This window comes from Cyprinodon variegatus, unplaced genomic scaffold, assembly GCF_000732505.1.
Source record: "Cyprinodon variegatus isolate N-32 unplaced genomic scaffold, C_variegatus-1.0 Scaffold434, whole genome shotgun sequence".
Classification (NCBI taxonomy): Eukaryota; Metazoa; Chordata; class Actinopteri; order Cyprinodontiformes; family Cyprinodontidae; genus Cyprinodon; species Cyprinodon variegatus.
This window is the reverse complement of record NW_015150887.1, coordinates 347,771-363,834: the sequence shown is the minus strand read 5'-3', so window position 1 is coordinate 363,834 and position 16,064 is coordinate 347,771. Positions and strand designations below refer to the sequence as shown.

Below are 16,064 nucleotides of genomic sequence, written 5' to 3'. Positions count from 1 at the left end.
TAAGTCAGTGTGATTGCATGACACTGGTGATGGGGATGCCATACAGATTCATGTCAAAAATCCCGAACTATCCCTTTAAGGCCAATTTATAATTCTGACACATAGCCTCTGCAACCGTCAAATCTGTCTCTGTGCGCGACCACTCCCCCCGCACAGAGGCTCTGCAGCCGTCGTCGAGCACCTCAAAAAAATTCCTGTCAAGGAGGTTCGGAGGTACAACCACTTGTACGATGCCTCAGACATGTTTTGGAAAATAAACACACCCACCAATGCCGCTGAAGAAGTTCTCATGACCATCCTCCAAAGTTCTCGCAAGTTTTTGTATAGGCTCCCCCTTGCGCTTTGGCGGGAAACTGCTGTGCATCCCTAGACATTCCAGAGTGACATTGCAGAAGCATTCTAGCAAAACTGGTTCGCAACCAGACACAAGCGACATTTGATGTGTGCAGTTGCAGAAGTATAATCCGCCCTTTAGCGTCGATGATGTCACCATTGCGACAGAAATCAGGAAAGTAAACAATGGAGAGCAATGTAAGGAAGCCAGGGCGTAGTCTGTGTGCTGTATGGTTTCACTCTTATCTGTCTGAATCCCTCTTACCAGTGCTGCACCATATTGTTGGTCCAGGACCAGGTGAGATTGCTCCTTTCAGGCAGACGCCCCGGCGCTCTGGAATGATCTTTCTCTTTCCTTGCGCTAACTTGATTCTGTTGATGTTTTTTAAGGCTGAACTGAAAACCTACTTGTTTAAGAAAACATTTTAATTTTTTTTATAACCATGTCTTCTGTGATGGTAAATGTATTTTTATTTGTATTGTATTTTTGTGAGGCATTTTGTGAACTCCGTCTGTGAAAGGTGCTATATAAATAAACATTACTTACTTACTTATCGAATGTAAACAGAGTTGTTTTGGCTTGTTAGAGCAGATGCGTCCGTTGATCTCTAAATGTTGACTTTTGGCAAAATAGTCACCTGTCAGTGACTCCGTTCCATCTTCTTGGTGTTCTTGGGTTGAAAACATTTTAACTGATGTTTGTGTGATTTGATTAAACTTATTGTATAATATGCCTTTACTTTCTGTTCAATCAGGACTTTTTAAATAACACTGCTGTCGTTCCATTTTACAAAATGGAACGACAGAGGAAACAGAGTTCCATTTTAGAAAATTATAATTTACATAAAATAGAACTACCCTGTATGATATGGCTGATCTATTGTCATCATTTGGGTCTGTCCTGTTCAAACTCTACTGGCTGATTGTTTTAATGTGGTGTTATGCTTTGCATCATTCATGGTTGTGCTTCTTTTCAGGTGTGGGATGCAGGAAGTGGCACTCTGCTTCAGCAGCTTCCAGCTGACCTCCCAGTGTTGGACATTAGCCCCTTTTCTGTAAATGGGGAAAACTATCTGGCTTCGCTTACAGAGAAGATGCTGAAACTTTACAAATGGAATTGAAGGACATCTTTGCTGTGTTTAAGGTGCAGATCACAAGGAATTAGATCTCATAAGAATAGCAGACATTAAAATCTGCTAAATATTATCTTCAACCAACAACCGAATTGACCAAGTTGAATAACTTGGCTCCTATTTTTATTCCAGGATGGATGTTATAAGATTGTGTTTACATAAAGGTCGTTGTGATTTCTTAGAAAGCCAATCCTCCAGTAAAACTCTGCAGAGTTCTGTTTTAGCTGCATAGACACCTGTGATGCTTTTATCATGTGGGTCTGTTAAGGGAAAACATTTGCACTGCAGGTCTGTAAATTATGCTTACCGTCAGGCCCACCTAACTATAGGAACATAAAAGCTAAGACATGTTCATCATAAGTCACAACAAATTCTGCTACATCCCCCTTGTAATGGATCAACCAGTAAGTCTTTATCAGTTCATTTATATTGCATTAACAAACGTTTATTTTTCTGCTTTTTCTATATGTTTCAATTAAATGGGTTAACTTCTCACAGTGGAACTTTATGTGGCCAACTATTCTAATGTTATAAACCTAATTTCTATTTTTGGTAAAGTTATATATATATATATATTTCTTACCAGCTGGTTTTGTACAACTTTGGAGTTAATAAAAATTGCCTTTTTTATTCTGGTTTTTGGAATGGTCTGATTTTATGTGCTTTGTGAAGTGTGTTAGAGGGCGTGACATGAAATGTGGACAATAGTTGATGTGAATTTCAGGATCCAGTCAGTCCTGCCAAGCCCATCAACATAACGTTTTAGTTCTGATTACTTTTTTATTTTGTATAAGAGCCATCGCATAAAACCTCAGCCTATATGAAGCAATATGTAAATAATTTCGAATATGTATGTATTTTTAAGAAAATCTAGTACATAGAACAATAAAACACATTATTCCAGGAGAACAATCTATGTTTCTGCAAAGGGAAGAGTTAATAGGAGTAGTAGGGTGTTTTAGTCTTTTAACACCTATGAGTAGGACATTCGTATTTCTAACGCTTGAATAATACTTCAGCTACTTCTAGAAGTAGCAGCAGATTCGAGAAGGAGCCGCTGGGATGAGGAGCAGGAAATATAGGATGTCCCTTCTATCAATCATAATGGACAATTTTAGATGTTTAGGAAAAAATGAGAAGAACTCCAAGCTCTAACCAGAATATCAGAAATGCACCATTATGGGTTTTACTGACCTGCTTCTTCAGGATCATATCTCCGGTGCATCTCTGCTTAGCTTTCGCACCGTACGATCAGACAGAGGTTAAGAAGACTGGAAAGCTCAATGGAGTTGGATTTGTAGTGCTTGTGAAAAACATATGTTGTCATCCAGGACATGTTGTTGTGAAGATTTATCACTGCAGTCCAGATACTGAACTGTTTTTACTTGGTTTCATATCATTTGCCCCGAGAGTTTACCAGTATCATGTTGGTAACCGTTCACATTCCACCTCCTGCTGTTTGTTTTTAAAACAGATCAGGAGAAATAATGAGCCATGGAAACTCCTGTTATACACTTCAACCTTAACTATTTGCTCACCTCTATTTTCCCATGACAAAAATAGCTAAAGTGTCATTCCATTAATGGACCACAGATATCCACTCAAACTACAGACAATAGGAAAGACGGACGTCAAACAAACACAAATGAAATGGTCAAAATATAAGAGATCAACCTTCCCAATTATTGCTTGCAAATTTTTCAGGGTTCAGGAGAATTCCTGGAACCCTCCCCATCTTTGCATCCTGTAACTGTGTCAATGGTAAAATGGCTGCTTTTCAGTCCATTTGTCTGCCGGTGATTTACCTCTAGGCAATAAACAGCAAAACAGTTACTATTCTGCTGTAACCCAACCTCGGATAAAAGAGGAAATCTCTTAGTCACATCTGACCAAAGAATCAGAATACTGCAGCAGCCCTTCCAGGGCTAAATCCTGCAAGGAGAAAGGGGGAAAAGTAAATGGTTAGTGGAAGGAAGGTTTTTCAGATGTCTGAAATGAATAAAAATAAAGTTTTTTTTTAAACTTTTCCTCATTAAGAAGACTTCAGTAGAGGAGAAAAAATTTGTCACTCCATTTAGTCCTTCAGGAACCTTTAAAAATATATATATTTTTTTCTTACCCAATTAAAAAAAACACTGCTTTCCTCCAAATTTAATTTGATTAATTCCTCCAGTTTGTTGATTGATTAAAAAAAAAGCCAGTGTATTATTTTATGCTTTACTTACATTAATAATTTAGTTATTAGCTATCAGTTATTAATTTCCCATAAGGGTTTGGAGTTGTCCTTTCTTTAAAAGGGGTTGAAAATCAAAATACATTATTGATACCACCATTATCACTTAGATTAATTTAAAGTTTAAACCATTTGCCTTTAAACTAATTTTAACCTTTTTCTCTCTCTGGGTGAGGCGATTTCTTGGAACTTCATATTCTGTTGGAACTGCAACTGTTTCTAATTATCCATAAGTAATTTGCCCATAATCAATATGCACACCAGTACGCTGGTGTCAGCCTGCGTTGACACCAGCATTTCAACGCAGGTTGATTACTGGCGTCTCAGTGAAATCAAATCTCATCCTGGCGATATCTACAAGCCTTCCCCCTAAAAGCCTCTCTTCCACATAGTACTCCTGTGAAGTGTCTTTTTGTTTACAAGTGGAAAAAACCCAAATCTACCTTTGACCCCAGTAGAAGTTGTTACCTCTACATTAAATTTTAAATCCAAAACAATATTTGAGTCATGCCAAGGGAAAAGAACTATAAGAAGATGGTCCAAGTACCAGTAACCTGAAGCCCTGCAACCTTTTGAGACTACAAACTCTGCCATTTCCATAAGGAGAACATCAATAAAATGAGTGTGACTGAATATATAAACTTATGTTTTTACAGCACCATCCTTACTAGAACTGTGAAATGCTTCCCAAATAATAACCATGGATCACAAGTTATCCGAAAGAACTACTAATATAGCCTTTATGAAGGGACACGGGGAGTTATTGAGAAATATGAAGTAACTTATCAAAAGAAAGGAGGAATCCAAGAAGAGGTTGGAAAGCAAACTCTACAATCTCAGCGTCCTTCTCTTGCCTCCATACAAATGGATATCTGGCCCTGCTTTTATGCAAAGCTTCTCTTCTACACCTCAGGTATTTAATCCTCTACCTCTAACCTTGACTTATCTGCTTTCTATGGGTTAAACCTGAGCCAAATCAGAGGATGCCGCTCCCTGCACCTTTTACCTGTCTTTCTATAGATGTCAAGTAAAGTCCAGGTCCATATTAACCCTTTAAAGCCCGATCCAAGAATAAAACAAAACAGAAAATAACTTTTTTGGTTTGAAGTCCTTATTTGGCCTTTTAACGAAATATGTAAAAAGAAAAACAAGAAATACATTTTTCATATTAATAATTTATTACTATGCGATAAGTCAAGATTATTTTTGTGTAGTCTTCTGCCCTCTGTCATCAGGTATATCTGATTGTGTACAATAGGATTTTGAGCAAAGTTTTTACCATTAAATTATGCAAAAGGTGTCAGATGCAAAACATTTCAGAAACCGTATGTATCAAATATGATACATTTGGCATTACAGGGTTAAGCCTTAATCAAAAATTGACTTCAACGTAAGCAATAAAAAACGCAATGTTATTTAATTCCTCTGATGAGCCATTACTATGAGCTATCACATAAATACCAAAAGACCTACAGCCCAGACTTTTTTCAAAGTCCACAATACCTTAGATTACGTTTCCTCACCATCATATTTTCATCACCAGAATGATGTGCATCACAATTTAATTCATTTCATGTCATGTATCGCTTGAGTTTATCCACATATTTTACAAATCCAAGCAATATTACACCACATATTAATAGATAGCATTTTTACTAAGTTTGCTATGTTGAATTCTCGTCTGAGATATCAGTGAGCAGCTGAGTGTATTGATAATAACTAATAAAAAGCTTGAGTTTTCTCTATAGTTATGCAGCAATAGGGTTGGGCTTTTGGAGGACATAGAGACCACCTTTTTTTAATCATTCTGCTTAATCCTACTTTTATTTTTCAATTCTGCATTATATGTTGGTTGCATTTCTGACTTTTTGTTCTCTATGTTTTTTTTCTTCTCATAGTTGCCTTATGGCTCTTATGGTTGTGACTTTTTTTTTTTTACCATAAAATTCCCTCTTTCATAGTATTTTAGTCAGGGCAGATGGTAATTCTGCCTCTAACAGAAAATTAGGTGACTTTTCATTGTTGATTTTGAAATCGCCACTTATAAATGTTTAGGTTTTTATATATTTTTCTTTCTAATTGTTTGTGTTTTCAGCTTTTTATTTTACCAGAACTTATATTTTAAAGTAATTTTATTATCACTAAGCAGTAACAGGCAAACTCCACAGAGAAAAACAAGCGCACCCCTTCTGATGCTGTCGTTCTATTGGCTGGAAAGGTTGCTAGGCAACGATCTGACTCCAGGGTGAGAGAGAGAAATACATCCTACAAGCAGGAGAAGAAAGTAAACTAGATGAGAATAAATATCTGTGAAGAAGCATTAGATCAGGGAAAGATTTGATGGAGAAGAGAATGAAGAAAGCAGAAGTTTTGAATGTGAGCATTAGGAGTTTTGAGTGCAAGTAAAGAAAATCCTGCTCTCAAATTGAAAAAGTTGATATTGGCAGGAAAACTCTTTGATAAATCTATTAGGTTCTTATATAAATATGATGATTATAATCCCACTGAGAATTTAGATCACTGGTTCCTAAAGCTGGGGTCATAACCCCAATGGGGGTCCTTGATCAACCAATACTGAGTCTTGAGATCTACACAGAAAATAATAACTGGTTAATTTCATATATACGTTTGTAAACCAATTGTTTGGATGATATTTCGATTTGGGAACCCCTTCGTTTAGGTTCGTTCAAATCTGGTGGGTTTTTAAAAAAATGTTGTTTTACTTTAACTAACAAGTAAAGGGAGAAAAATGTTAAAACAAAAGTGGATCATTTTGTTAAACAATGTAAATGTCATTAGGCATTCTGAGATAAATCATATATTAACATACAAGAATGACATTGCGAAGGATTTATCTGACATGGTCAATATTGTTATAAGTATGGGAAGATATCATATACATGTATGTAAATGGCAAAATCAAAAACCTTCATTATTAAATTTCAGAAACGAACTCAAAATTTCTTAGCCGACAAATATGGACATATACAAAAAACTATGTAGTGATGTCAAAATTTCTGTTTTTTGACTCAACAAAACACTAAAGTTAACATGATGCAAGGAACTGTCTTGTTGCAGAATGAGTTTGTCTCTTTTATTTTAATTTAATTCTTTTTCAAGTTTTGTATGTTTCCACTGGTTGTAATATTACTGCCTATTTATTTATTTACTTATTGCTGTTGCCTTGCACAAGTTAAGTTGATCTCCTGTATATAACTGTTATTTTCTCTTTTTTGTAAGAAAGGTGGAGATTCCTACCTGAAAATGTAAATTAATGCTTTTGTTCAATAAAAAAAGAAGAGAAAAAAACTTTTTTGGGGGTGATTTCTTAGCACTTTCAGGCATACTTAATATTTAAAACATCTGTTCCTGTTTGGCTGTGACACCACCCTGGAGAGAAATATCATGTGCTGCTGCCATCAACACCCTTGTTTATAGATGTTGGTGATCTGCCTGTTTTTCAGTGTAGTCCTGTTTCTCTGACTGTGACTGGCTGGATGTGCTCTCTTCATCCTCTGACATGGGAGCTGGCTCAGAGCTCGCCTGTGTGATTCCTGGAGCAGGCCGCCTCTTACAGCCGCTTTTTGTATTTCTGCTTCTGTCTCCTTGAACTCCAGTGGGCCTCTGCAGATGGCCGCTCACACTGAGTCTGGTTCTGCTGGAGGTTTCTTCCAGTTAAAAGGGAGTTTTTCCCACTCCACTGTCGCTACAAGCATGCTTAGTGTGAGGGATTGCCTTCGAGTCAATGAGTCCATGCAATCAACTGGTTTTCCTTAGATAGAAAACTTTGAATCAATTTGACTGTATGATCTGGTAAACTGTAAAGTGCCTTGAGATGATGTGTGTTGTGAATTGGCGCTATAACTGAACTAAAAAAAAAAGTTTTAATATAAAATCTAAAAACTAAGTAAGGTTCCATTCACTTTCACACACGAGATAAAAATGCTAAACCGGATTAAAAAAAAAAAAAAAAAAAAAAAAAAGCTCATGTAGATGTCACCATAGATATATCTATGGATGTCACAAGCAAAGCCGTCTACGTCATAGTGCCATCTTTCCGAGTGTTCCTGAACGTCTCACTGGGATGAGTAGCTCGGTGAAAATGGCGGACTGTATACGTGTTCCTCTGATTTTGCTGGTTATGTCCCTCTTTTCATATGCCCACCAACTTCGACTAGACAACGCCGACCTCGGTGGCAGAGCGGGTGCAAACGCCGATAAACCAGCAAACTCCGCCGCGGGTCTGGGAGCCGGGCTGAACCCAGGAGCCGCTGAGAGGAACCCGGCTGCAGGGGCCTTGGTTACACGGAGACGTTCTACCGGGTGGAAGCTGTCTGATGAGGCGGTGTGTAGGGATGACCTGACCCGGCGCTGCCCCAAACATTCATGGAACAACAACCTGGCGGTGCTGGAGTGTCTCCAGGACAAAAAGGAGGTAAGAGAGGATGCAGTTAGAGAGCAGCAGCAGCAGCAGGGTGTGCCTGCTGTAGCTTCGGGTCACACTGCTAGCTCCTGCTTGGTAAGAACGTCACAATACAGAACTGCAGCAAATAAAACTCGATTTTAAAATAGTTCACAGTATTACTGAGAGACTCAATGTGGAACAAACTAGAGATAAACAGAAAAAGGCGGACTGTTAATCGGGAACTGTGTGATAACAATTAGACCACCGGATATCGCATTTTATTTGGATAAGGCTAAACATTAAAATAAGTAATTATTATGTGGACCATTGTTCTAGTTTAGAATACTTGGTTATCTTTCGATGTGTAACAATGCTAGTTTTAAACCGTAAACTACAGGTAATTACTGTCACTGCATGAAAGAGACATGATTTTAAAAGTTCTTACTTTCTTTGCCATATTACAGCAGGGGTGGAGCTAGATGGGGGGCCAAGGGGGGACACCCCTACCATTTATTTCCCTCTAATACAGATGTGGCAAAACATTTCTATTTATATATATATATATATATATATATATATTCCCCACTGCCATTAGACTGCTGAATGATGTGTAAAATTAATTATTTTATTTATAATATATATATATATATATATATATATATATACAGTCATATGTTTATATTACTTTTTTAATGTATTTATTACTGTTTTCAAGGCTGCACTTCAAAAAATTAAATTGTCTATAGCTGTTTTAAACAAAACTTCTTTTTGTATACACTCCCGTATACAAAATGACTAAATAAATATGTTAACAGTTACTTGACAGCAAAAACGCTGTGATTAATTATGAACACCAATATAGTAAGATTAAAGATGATTAATTCTTCAGAATTCCTGCTCTTTTCAGAACTAGATTTTGGGTTTTATGGGGTAAAGAGAGAATGATGTGTCTCTGTAAGTCATCTAGGATTCTTCAGTGAAATCCTAAATAAATAACAATTTTAATAAAAACTTATTAAATGATCAATTTATGTAGATATTAGTGCTTGTAAATATTAATTTTATGCAGATTAATGACTATCTACTTTTGGCCACCCCTCAGTGTACATTGGTTATTGCTTGGCCACCCTTATTAAAATTTTCTGGCTATGCCTCTGTATTACACATAGTACACATTTTCTAGCACCACTCAAAGTGATCTTTTTACATATTCTTGTTTTTCGATGCAGAAACAAAGTATATATTTTTCCACGCACAACGTGTCAAAATAACAAAGTATTCTCCCCATTCATGGACGTAATTTCTTTTGGGGGAGACGGGAGACATGTCCCCTGCATTTTTTCAAACATCCATTTTGGTCTGCACTTTTTACTGTCCAAAAGTAATGTTAAGTTTTAGAGCACAGATATCCGGTGAGCACTAGGATCAAGCGGAAACCGCAGCTCAAACTGAAGCCCACTTCCCCTGAGTTTAGACCGCCCACAAGCTCCTGATTGGCCCACTGTCTTTTCTTGTGTGATTGGCTGTCACCGCTGTCACGCCTGAGAAGCTCACTTTACAAACATCTGAACAAACTGCTTCAGGTCTGTGATTGGAGGGTTAGACACCCTGAAGTTAGTTATATTTAAAAGATACTTGCCTCCCCCCCAATTTTGAAATCAAAATTTTATCCATGTCGCCACAAGGTCTGTTTCAACTGTAATCGAAAGTGGGGAATTTTTCTGATATATTTTATATTGATCCATCGATTAAACGGTCGATCGTTAAAACCCTACTCATTATTATAACTTTCTCTTGGCAGCATCAACTGTGACGCAAATATTGCTAAATATCAAATATAACAAGAGTTTCAGTAAACCTACCCCTCAATAAAATGTGTAAGCTACCTAATATTGGGTTAACTTTAATGGAATATGAAATGGGTAAATAGACAGTTAAATTTAAACCGATAATGTCCAGAATTAAGCAACTGGGAGTTTCTACCAGAGACGCATCTGTCTATAAAGATATTTTTGCACTTACAAGCAAAAGGTCAAGTTCGTCTCTTTCATGTAGTTCATGATACTTTCTCACTCTAATTATTAGTGGTGACTCTAAACGTACTCTCTATGTACTTCTAAATGGCTAAAGCAGAATTTATTATGTGTTTTTGTCTGTTAAGATAAGGTTCATGCAAAGAAAGTTGTTTCTAGACTATACAAGGGTATTCAATAGGGGTTGAACGGTTCGGTTCGGTTCACGGTTTCGTGGTCATGGTTTTCGGTTCGGTTCGGTATATGTTTATTGTTACACCAAAAAATGTATAAAAATTAGTGGAAAAAAAAAATTAATGAAAAAAATCCCAAAAAATTAATGAATTGTAATTATTTTTAATGATCCGTGGAAACCATGGATCATTTCCGCATGTTTTGCTGCTTTGAATTTAATCATCTCGCGCATGCCCTCTACGATCTACAAGGAACTTGGAGCGGAGCGGACGGGAGCCACAGCGGAGGCTGTAGGCTTTGCTTTGTGCAGGCGGTCTGGAGCGCAGCGGGGCGGAGCGGAGCGCTGACGGAGTATGTGGGTTTTCGGGGTTAGCATGACATGTTGGTCGTGTTGCTGTTAGCATAAACAAAACACTGTTGCACTTTTATCCACAACTTTCTTTCCACCGTCATTGTAGGTCACTCTAAATGCAAAGTGGTCCCATACAGCAGACCTATAAAGTGCTGCTGCGTCTTCCAACTCCTGTCCTTTCCCACTCGCCATACCCACACAATTCTCCACAACAACTGATTTTTTTTCTGCTACACCTGGTTAGGCTGCTTCGCTTCTTCTTCTTCTTGTTTACTACTGGTGGTTGGCTTTGGTCGCAGTACCGCCACCTTCTGCTCTGGACTGTACCTCGTTCTCCAATCATATCGATGGAGTTCAGTTGGAAAAACAATCTTGGGTATTTTGAAACTCCTGCTCAGACAAAGTACCTGATAAACACAGATGGCTGTTGCAGACAGATGAGGCAAATTATTGCCCTCTTTTCTGTCCAGTGGTTAAACTATTTTGGGGCAAATAGGTAATCACTAAAATATCGTTTTTAGTGAGTGAATCCCCTGGAAATGTGAAGATCTTTATCTAGGTGTTATTTCGTTTGATAATTGTCGGATAAAAAATTTTACAGCAAGCACAAAGACGCTACAACCTGAAGCACCTACAGTGGATGAGATTTATACACAGGAGATTTATATTCTGGAGAAACTATCATTCTCTGTTAGCGGGCAAAATGAATCTTTTTTTTCAAGATCTGGTCAAAATGTACAGACTATGTAAAATCAGTAATCCCCTAAGTTTGCCTGTGACATGGAACACACTGCCATATCTTGTATCCTTGTTATGTTTCGGAAAATGTATAATTTTGACTGTCATTCCCCAAAATGAGAAGAATCAGACCTAAAGCCTCCCCAACTTATACTGGTTGGTGTTATTGTAAAACAACAACAACATTGGATTAGCACATGTTGATTTTCTAACTCGCAAATGTGCCGAACATTAAAATATATAGAGATCCAAAATTGATGGCACAACTTCTCCTATTTCCAAAGTGCATGAAGAGGTCAATGAACTGGTGAGGAAAAAACTTCAACACTAGAAATGCACCCGTATGGTGAAATATGGAAGTAAATCTGTGTCGCTTGGATTTGAATTAAAAATGCCACTGAAATTTAAATGTTGTATGTTTGTACTTACCTTTTCAGTGTTAAAATATATTCAGAACACATTTTTGACCGGTGAGTTTATTACTTTCATTTTTCTGTAGTTGAGTTAGCGTTAGCTTGTATGACCGGCTCCGTCATGCTGGTTTTCCTTCAGTATGAGCGCCACAAGCGTCACGTCACGTGACTAAGAAAACGTAACAGGATTGGCTGGTTGTTGGACGCCACAATCCATTGCTTATGTCTGTGACCTGAAGTAACCCTTCCCTTTTCACACTGAATTTAGACGCCGAATTTAAGACAGTGAAATAGAGCCAGTTCAGGAGGCTGAAAATATTAAGGTTGAATTTTTTTATATGCAGATTTTTTTAACACTCAAATATTAAACTGAAAAATAAGTATTGAAAATGTAATCGCTTTGAAATAGTAATGTGAATTTTTAGCTTGAAGAGAAAATAACAAATGAAATTTCAACTGTGTAGAAATAATGACAATGAATTTTTTTTAGGTCAAAAATGTATTCTGAATATATTTTAACACTGAAACAGTAAGTACAAACATACAACATTTACATTTCAGTGGCATTTTTAATTCGAATCCAAGTGACACAGATTTACTTCCATAAAATATAGACAAATGTGGTTTGGTCATAAAATCCAGTTGCATAGAAACTCTCCAGAAATAAATGGTGAAAGAACAAAAAAAAAAACAGAATTACATAGTCTTCCCCTTTGTAATAAAATAACAATCTCTCAGGCAGCAACTTAATAAAAACAACTATCATGTCATTTGGAGTATATGCGCATACAGCACTCTGGTTAAAGACCAGAGGAAAAACTAAATAAAATGCTTAGCAGATAAAGCCAAGTAATGAAATATGATTCTCAAATCTTCATTGGAAGCATAAAACATGTTTATCAAACAAACTCATCATTATGTTGATGATAATATTGAAGGAATAAAAGGGCACAATATATGAAATAAATGGTGGCTAAACAAAAGATAAAGTTGTTATCACTGCTGTCAAATAGAACAAAGCCTGAAATTAGACCTTCCAGAGAGGCCGCATTCCTCAGTCAGGATGGGCATCTGATAAGATTAGGTGGAATATTTGACACATATGACAGTTACTGGTTATTTAACATTGTATTACATTCTCTTTAGTTTCCTGGATAAGAGACATTGGGGAATATCCCTTCATTTGAATAGAGGAAAACGTATCTATATAGTAACTCTGAAAATGTAACGTTATTAAGTTAAATGGTGGATCTCAGAACTGGTAAAGGAAAAAAATGAAAACATTGTCAGTTGCTACTATTAAGAGCAAAATGCACTGTATGATAATCTGTATATTTATATCTAGCAAGGCCTTTTTTGCTCATCAAATGTGAGGATTTTATGCAGGCAAATTAAAAACAAACAAAGAGGTTTTTTCAGTTCTTATAAGAATAGTGTTCTTCACCCCTCACTGACCAGGTTAAAAATCTCCGTCTTATGGTGGGTTGTTACCCTGGACCTGGAACCTTTAGCAATATGATCCGTTCTGGTCAGTTCAATTAAAAAAAAACCCACGCTGCTTAAAAACAACCCTTTAACTACAAGATTGCTCTGTAGACAGAGTTTATAAAGACTCCTGCATAGGTATCCAAACATCTTTAAAAAAAATGGAGCTGAAGTCTGGTTGCCTTCCAATTTAAACCTGTTGTGGAAATAAATTGATGTTTAAATCTGAGCTGGTCCATCAACATGCTAAATTTTTTTGCAGAAGGCTTTAGGTATCACCTGGGAAAAGGCTCACAGACAGACATTTACAGTGCTATAGCTGGCCTGTTTATGGAAAGACTAATTTTAAATGGCCGTATCCCAAAGCTGGACTGATTTATGAAAGTCTATAATTTATCATTTTCAGTTTAGTCTAGTTTGCTGAGTGCGACTAACTGCATGTGCTCTCTTTCATCCTCTGACATGGGAGCTGGCTCAGAGCTTGTCTGTGTGATTCCTGGACCAGGCCGCCTCTTACAGCTGCTTTTTTTTCTCTGCTTCTGTCTCCTTGAACTCCAGTTGGCCTCAGCAGATGGCCGCTCCCACTGAGCCTGGTTCTGCTGTGGGTTTCTTCCTGTTAAAAGGGAGCTTGTCCTCTCCACTGTCGCTACAAGCATGCTTAGTGTGAGGGATTGTATTTGAGTCAATGAGTCGATGCAATCAGCTGGTTTTCCTTTGATAGAAAACCTGAATCAATCTGACTGGATGATCTGGTTGAACTGTCTCTCTAAAATACCTTGAGATGACATGTGTTGTGAATTGGCGTTATATAAATATATTTAATTGAAATTTAACTGAAAACATAGCACCACCAGTTGCAACTGCCATTGAGACCTTTAACAGAAAACCTGGATTTGCAGATCTGAATCTAGAATTTCCTGTTTCCATTGTCTAAGTATTTCACATCTTCCCTTTGGTCTTTGTGATGCATTTGGCCTTTAATGGATCGTAGTTTTGGATTTCATTGCTTACTATGGCTGATTCTGGTGTAGGGTTCTGCGTGTAAAGACCGTGTATCTTTCTACATTAAGATGGATTCCTGCAAAGTCATTGACAAAATGAAGCAACTGTCCACTGTTGCTACATACTCATCCAAGAGGAATACTGTGTCAGTAAGCTGTTGTAATCTACAAAGTTTCAGTCAATAGAAAACTTTAACCAACATGAATGATAATCTGTTATCAGATTATGAATCTGTATGTTTTATTTTAATGGGCAGTTTTGTAGCGTGATAGCCTTGAGAGAGGACAGCTCTTACGAATTTGAGCTACATAGATAAACTAAAGTGAATTGTTTGTGATAAAATCAGCCACAGCATAAAATACTACTCATATGTTTTATAGCTCATGTCAGATTGACCCAGCAGGATAATCTATTCTTTGCATCCAGAGTGCTGTAGTCTTTACATTACCCTCCTTCTTCGGTCCAGAATTGATCCACTGGTTGCAGGACTGACAATGTTTTCTTCCAGTAAACAATGGTTATGGGGTTTCTAACACCTCTTAAGATTGATATGGGTATTGGTTGGGACCTTAACTCCACAGTCATCATCTGAGGAGGACAAAAACACCTGTGACCCCCGTTCCCACCCAGGGGGTTCCTGTTGACACTGTGGAGGAGTATAAGTACCTGGGAGTGTACTTTACCAATAAGTTGGACTGGACTAGAAACACTGAGGCAGTCTAAAAAAAAAAGGCCAAAGCCGACTATTCTTCCTGAGGATGTTAAGGTCCTTTAATATCTGTGGGGCGATGCTGAGGATGTTTTATGAGTCAGTTGTTGCTAGCACGCTCTTCTTTGCTGCCACATGCTGGGGCAGTGGGCTGAGGGTCGCTGACAACAACAGACTGAACAAACTGATCAGGAGGGCCGGTGATGTTGTGGGGGAGCAGCTGGACACTCTGACCACCGTGGCAGAGAGGAGGATGCGGTCCAGGTTTCAGTCCATCTTAGACAATGACTCACATCCTCTCCACGACACACTGGTCCAGCAGACAAGCTCCTTCAGCAGAAGACTCCTCTTACCCAGATGCACCACAGAGCGCCACAGGAAATCATTCCTGCCTATGGTCATCAATCTCTATAACGGCTCCCTCAAGTGATTCAGACACCCCCCCCATCTGTAATTGACATTTAAGCACTATTTTTGCACATCACTACCACTTTACTTGGATTTAGTTATACATATGCTTATTTATATATATATATATATATATATATATATATATATTAGGGTTGTCACGATACTAAACTTTTCAACTCGATACAGATACTAGGTAAAATATTCGATACTCAATGTCGATACCACAAGGATAAAAACAAAGACTCCAAAATTCAACAGAATTTTTTTCATTAATAAACAAATTACAATAAATAAATAAATAAATACATACAATAAACAATATTTTGAGGTTGTATGATGTGCACAATATTAAGCAAGCTTGATAAAAAACTTACAAAATTAAAATTAAGTTTTCCGTCCTTGGCTATGCTTTACACACATAACAATGACACTAGCCAAACCAGTTAAAAAACAAAAATAATTCTCAGCAGCTGCAACTGTTACAGAAAAAAGTCTGAAACCGGAAAGTGCACAGAATTATTCAATCAAACAGTGTTCAGAAAGTGCATTTTCCTCTAATCTGCGCATAAGATGAATGACTGTTTAGGTGCCACTGGTGGTAGCACTGTATCGATACTAAAATGAGTTTTGTATCCGGATACAA

At 37.4% G+C, this 16,064-nt stretch overlaps 2 protein-coding genes across 2 annotated transcripts in view; both read left to right on the top strand.

Moving 5' to 3' along the window:
• The window catches only part of rfwd3 (ring finger and WD repeat domain 3), a 10,534-nt gene extending 8,441 nt beyond the window's left edge, over nt 1-2,093 (top strand). Inside the window, exon 9 of the mRNA XM_015388754.1 lies at nt 1,311-2,093. Within this exon, the coding sequence (XP_015244240.1) occupies nt 1,311-1,454 (144 nt within the window). The 3' untranslated portion in view covers nt 1,455-2,093. The remainder of the gene's footprint in view (nt 1-1,310) is intronic.
• A 5,678-nt stretch (nt 2,094-7,771) lies between these two features.
• Nucleotides 7,772-16,064, top strand: part of LOC107093590 (Golgi apparatus protein 1-like) — a 43,837-nt gene continuing 35,544 nt past the window's right edge. The window contains exon 1 of the mRNA XM_015388753.1: nt 7,772-8,134. Within this exon, the coding sequence (XP_015244239.1) occupies nt 7,784-8,134 (351 nt within the window). The 5' untranslated portion in view covers nt 7,772-7,783. The remainder of the gene's footprint in view (nt 8,135-16,064) is intronic.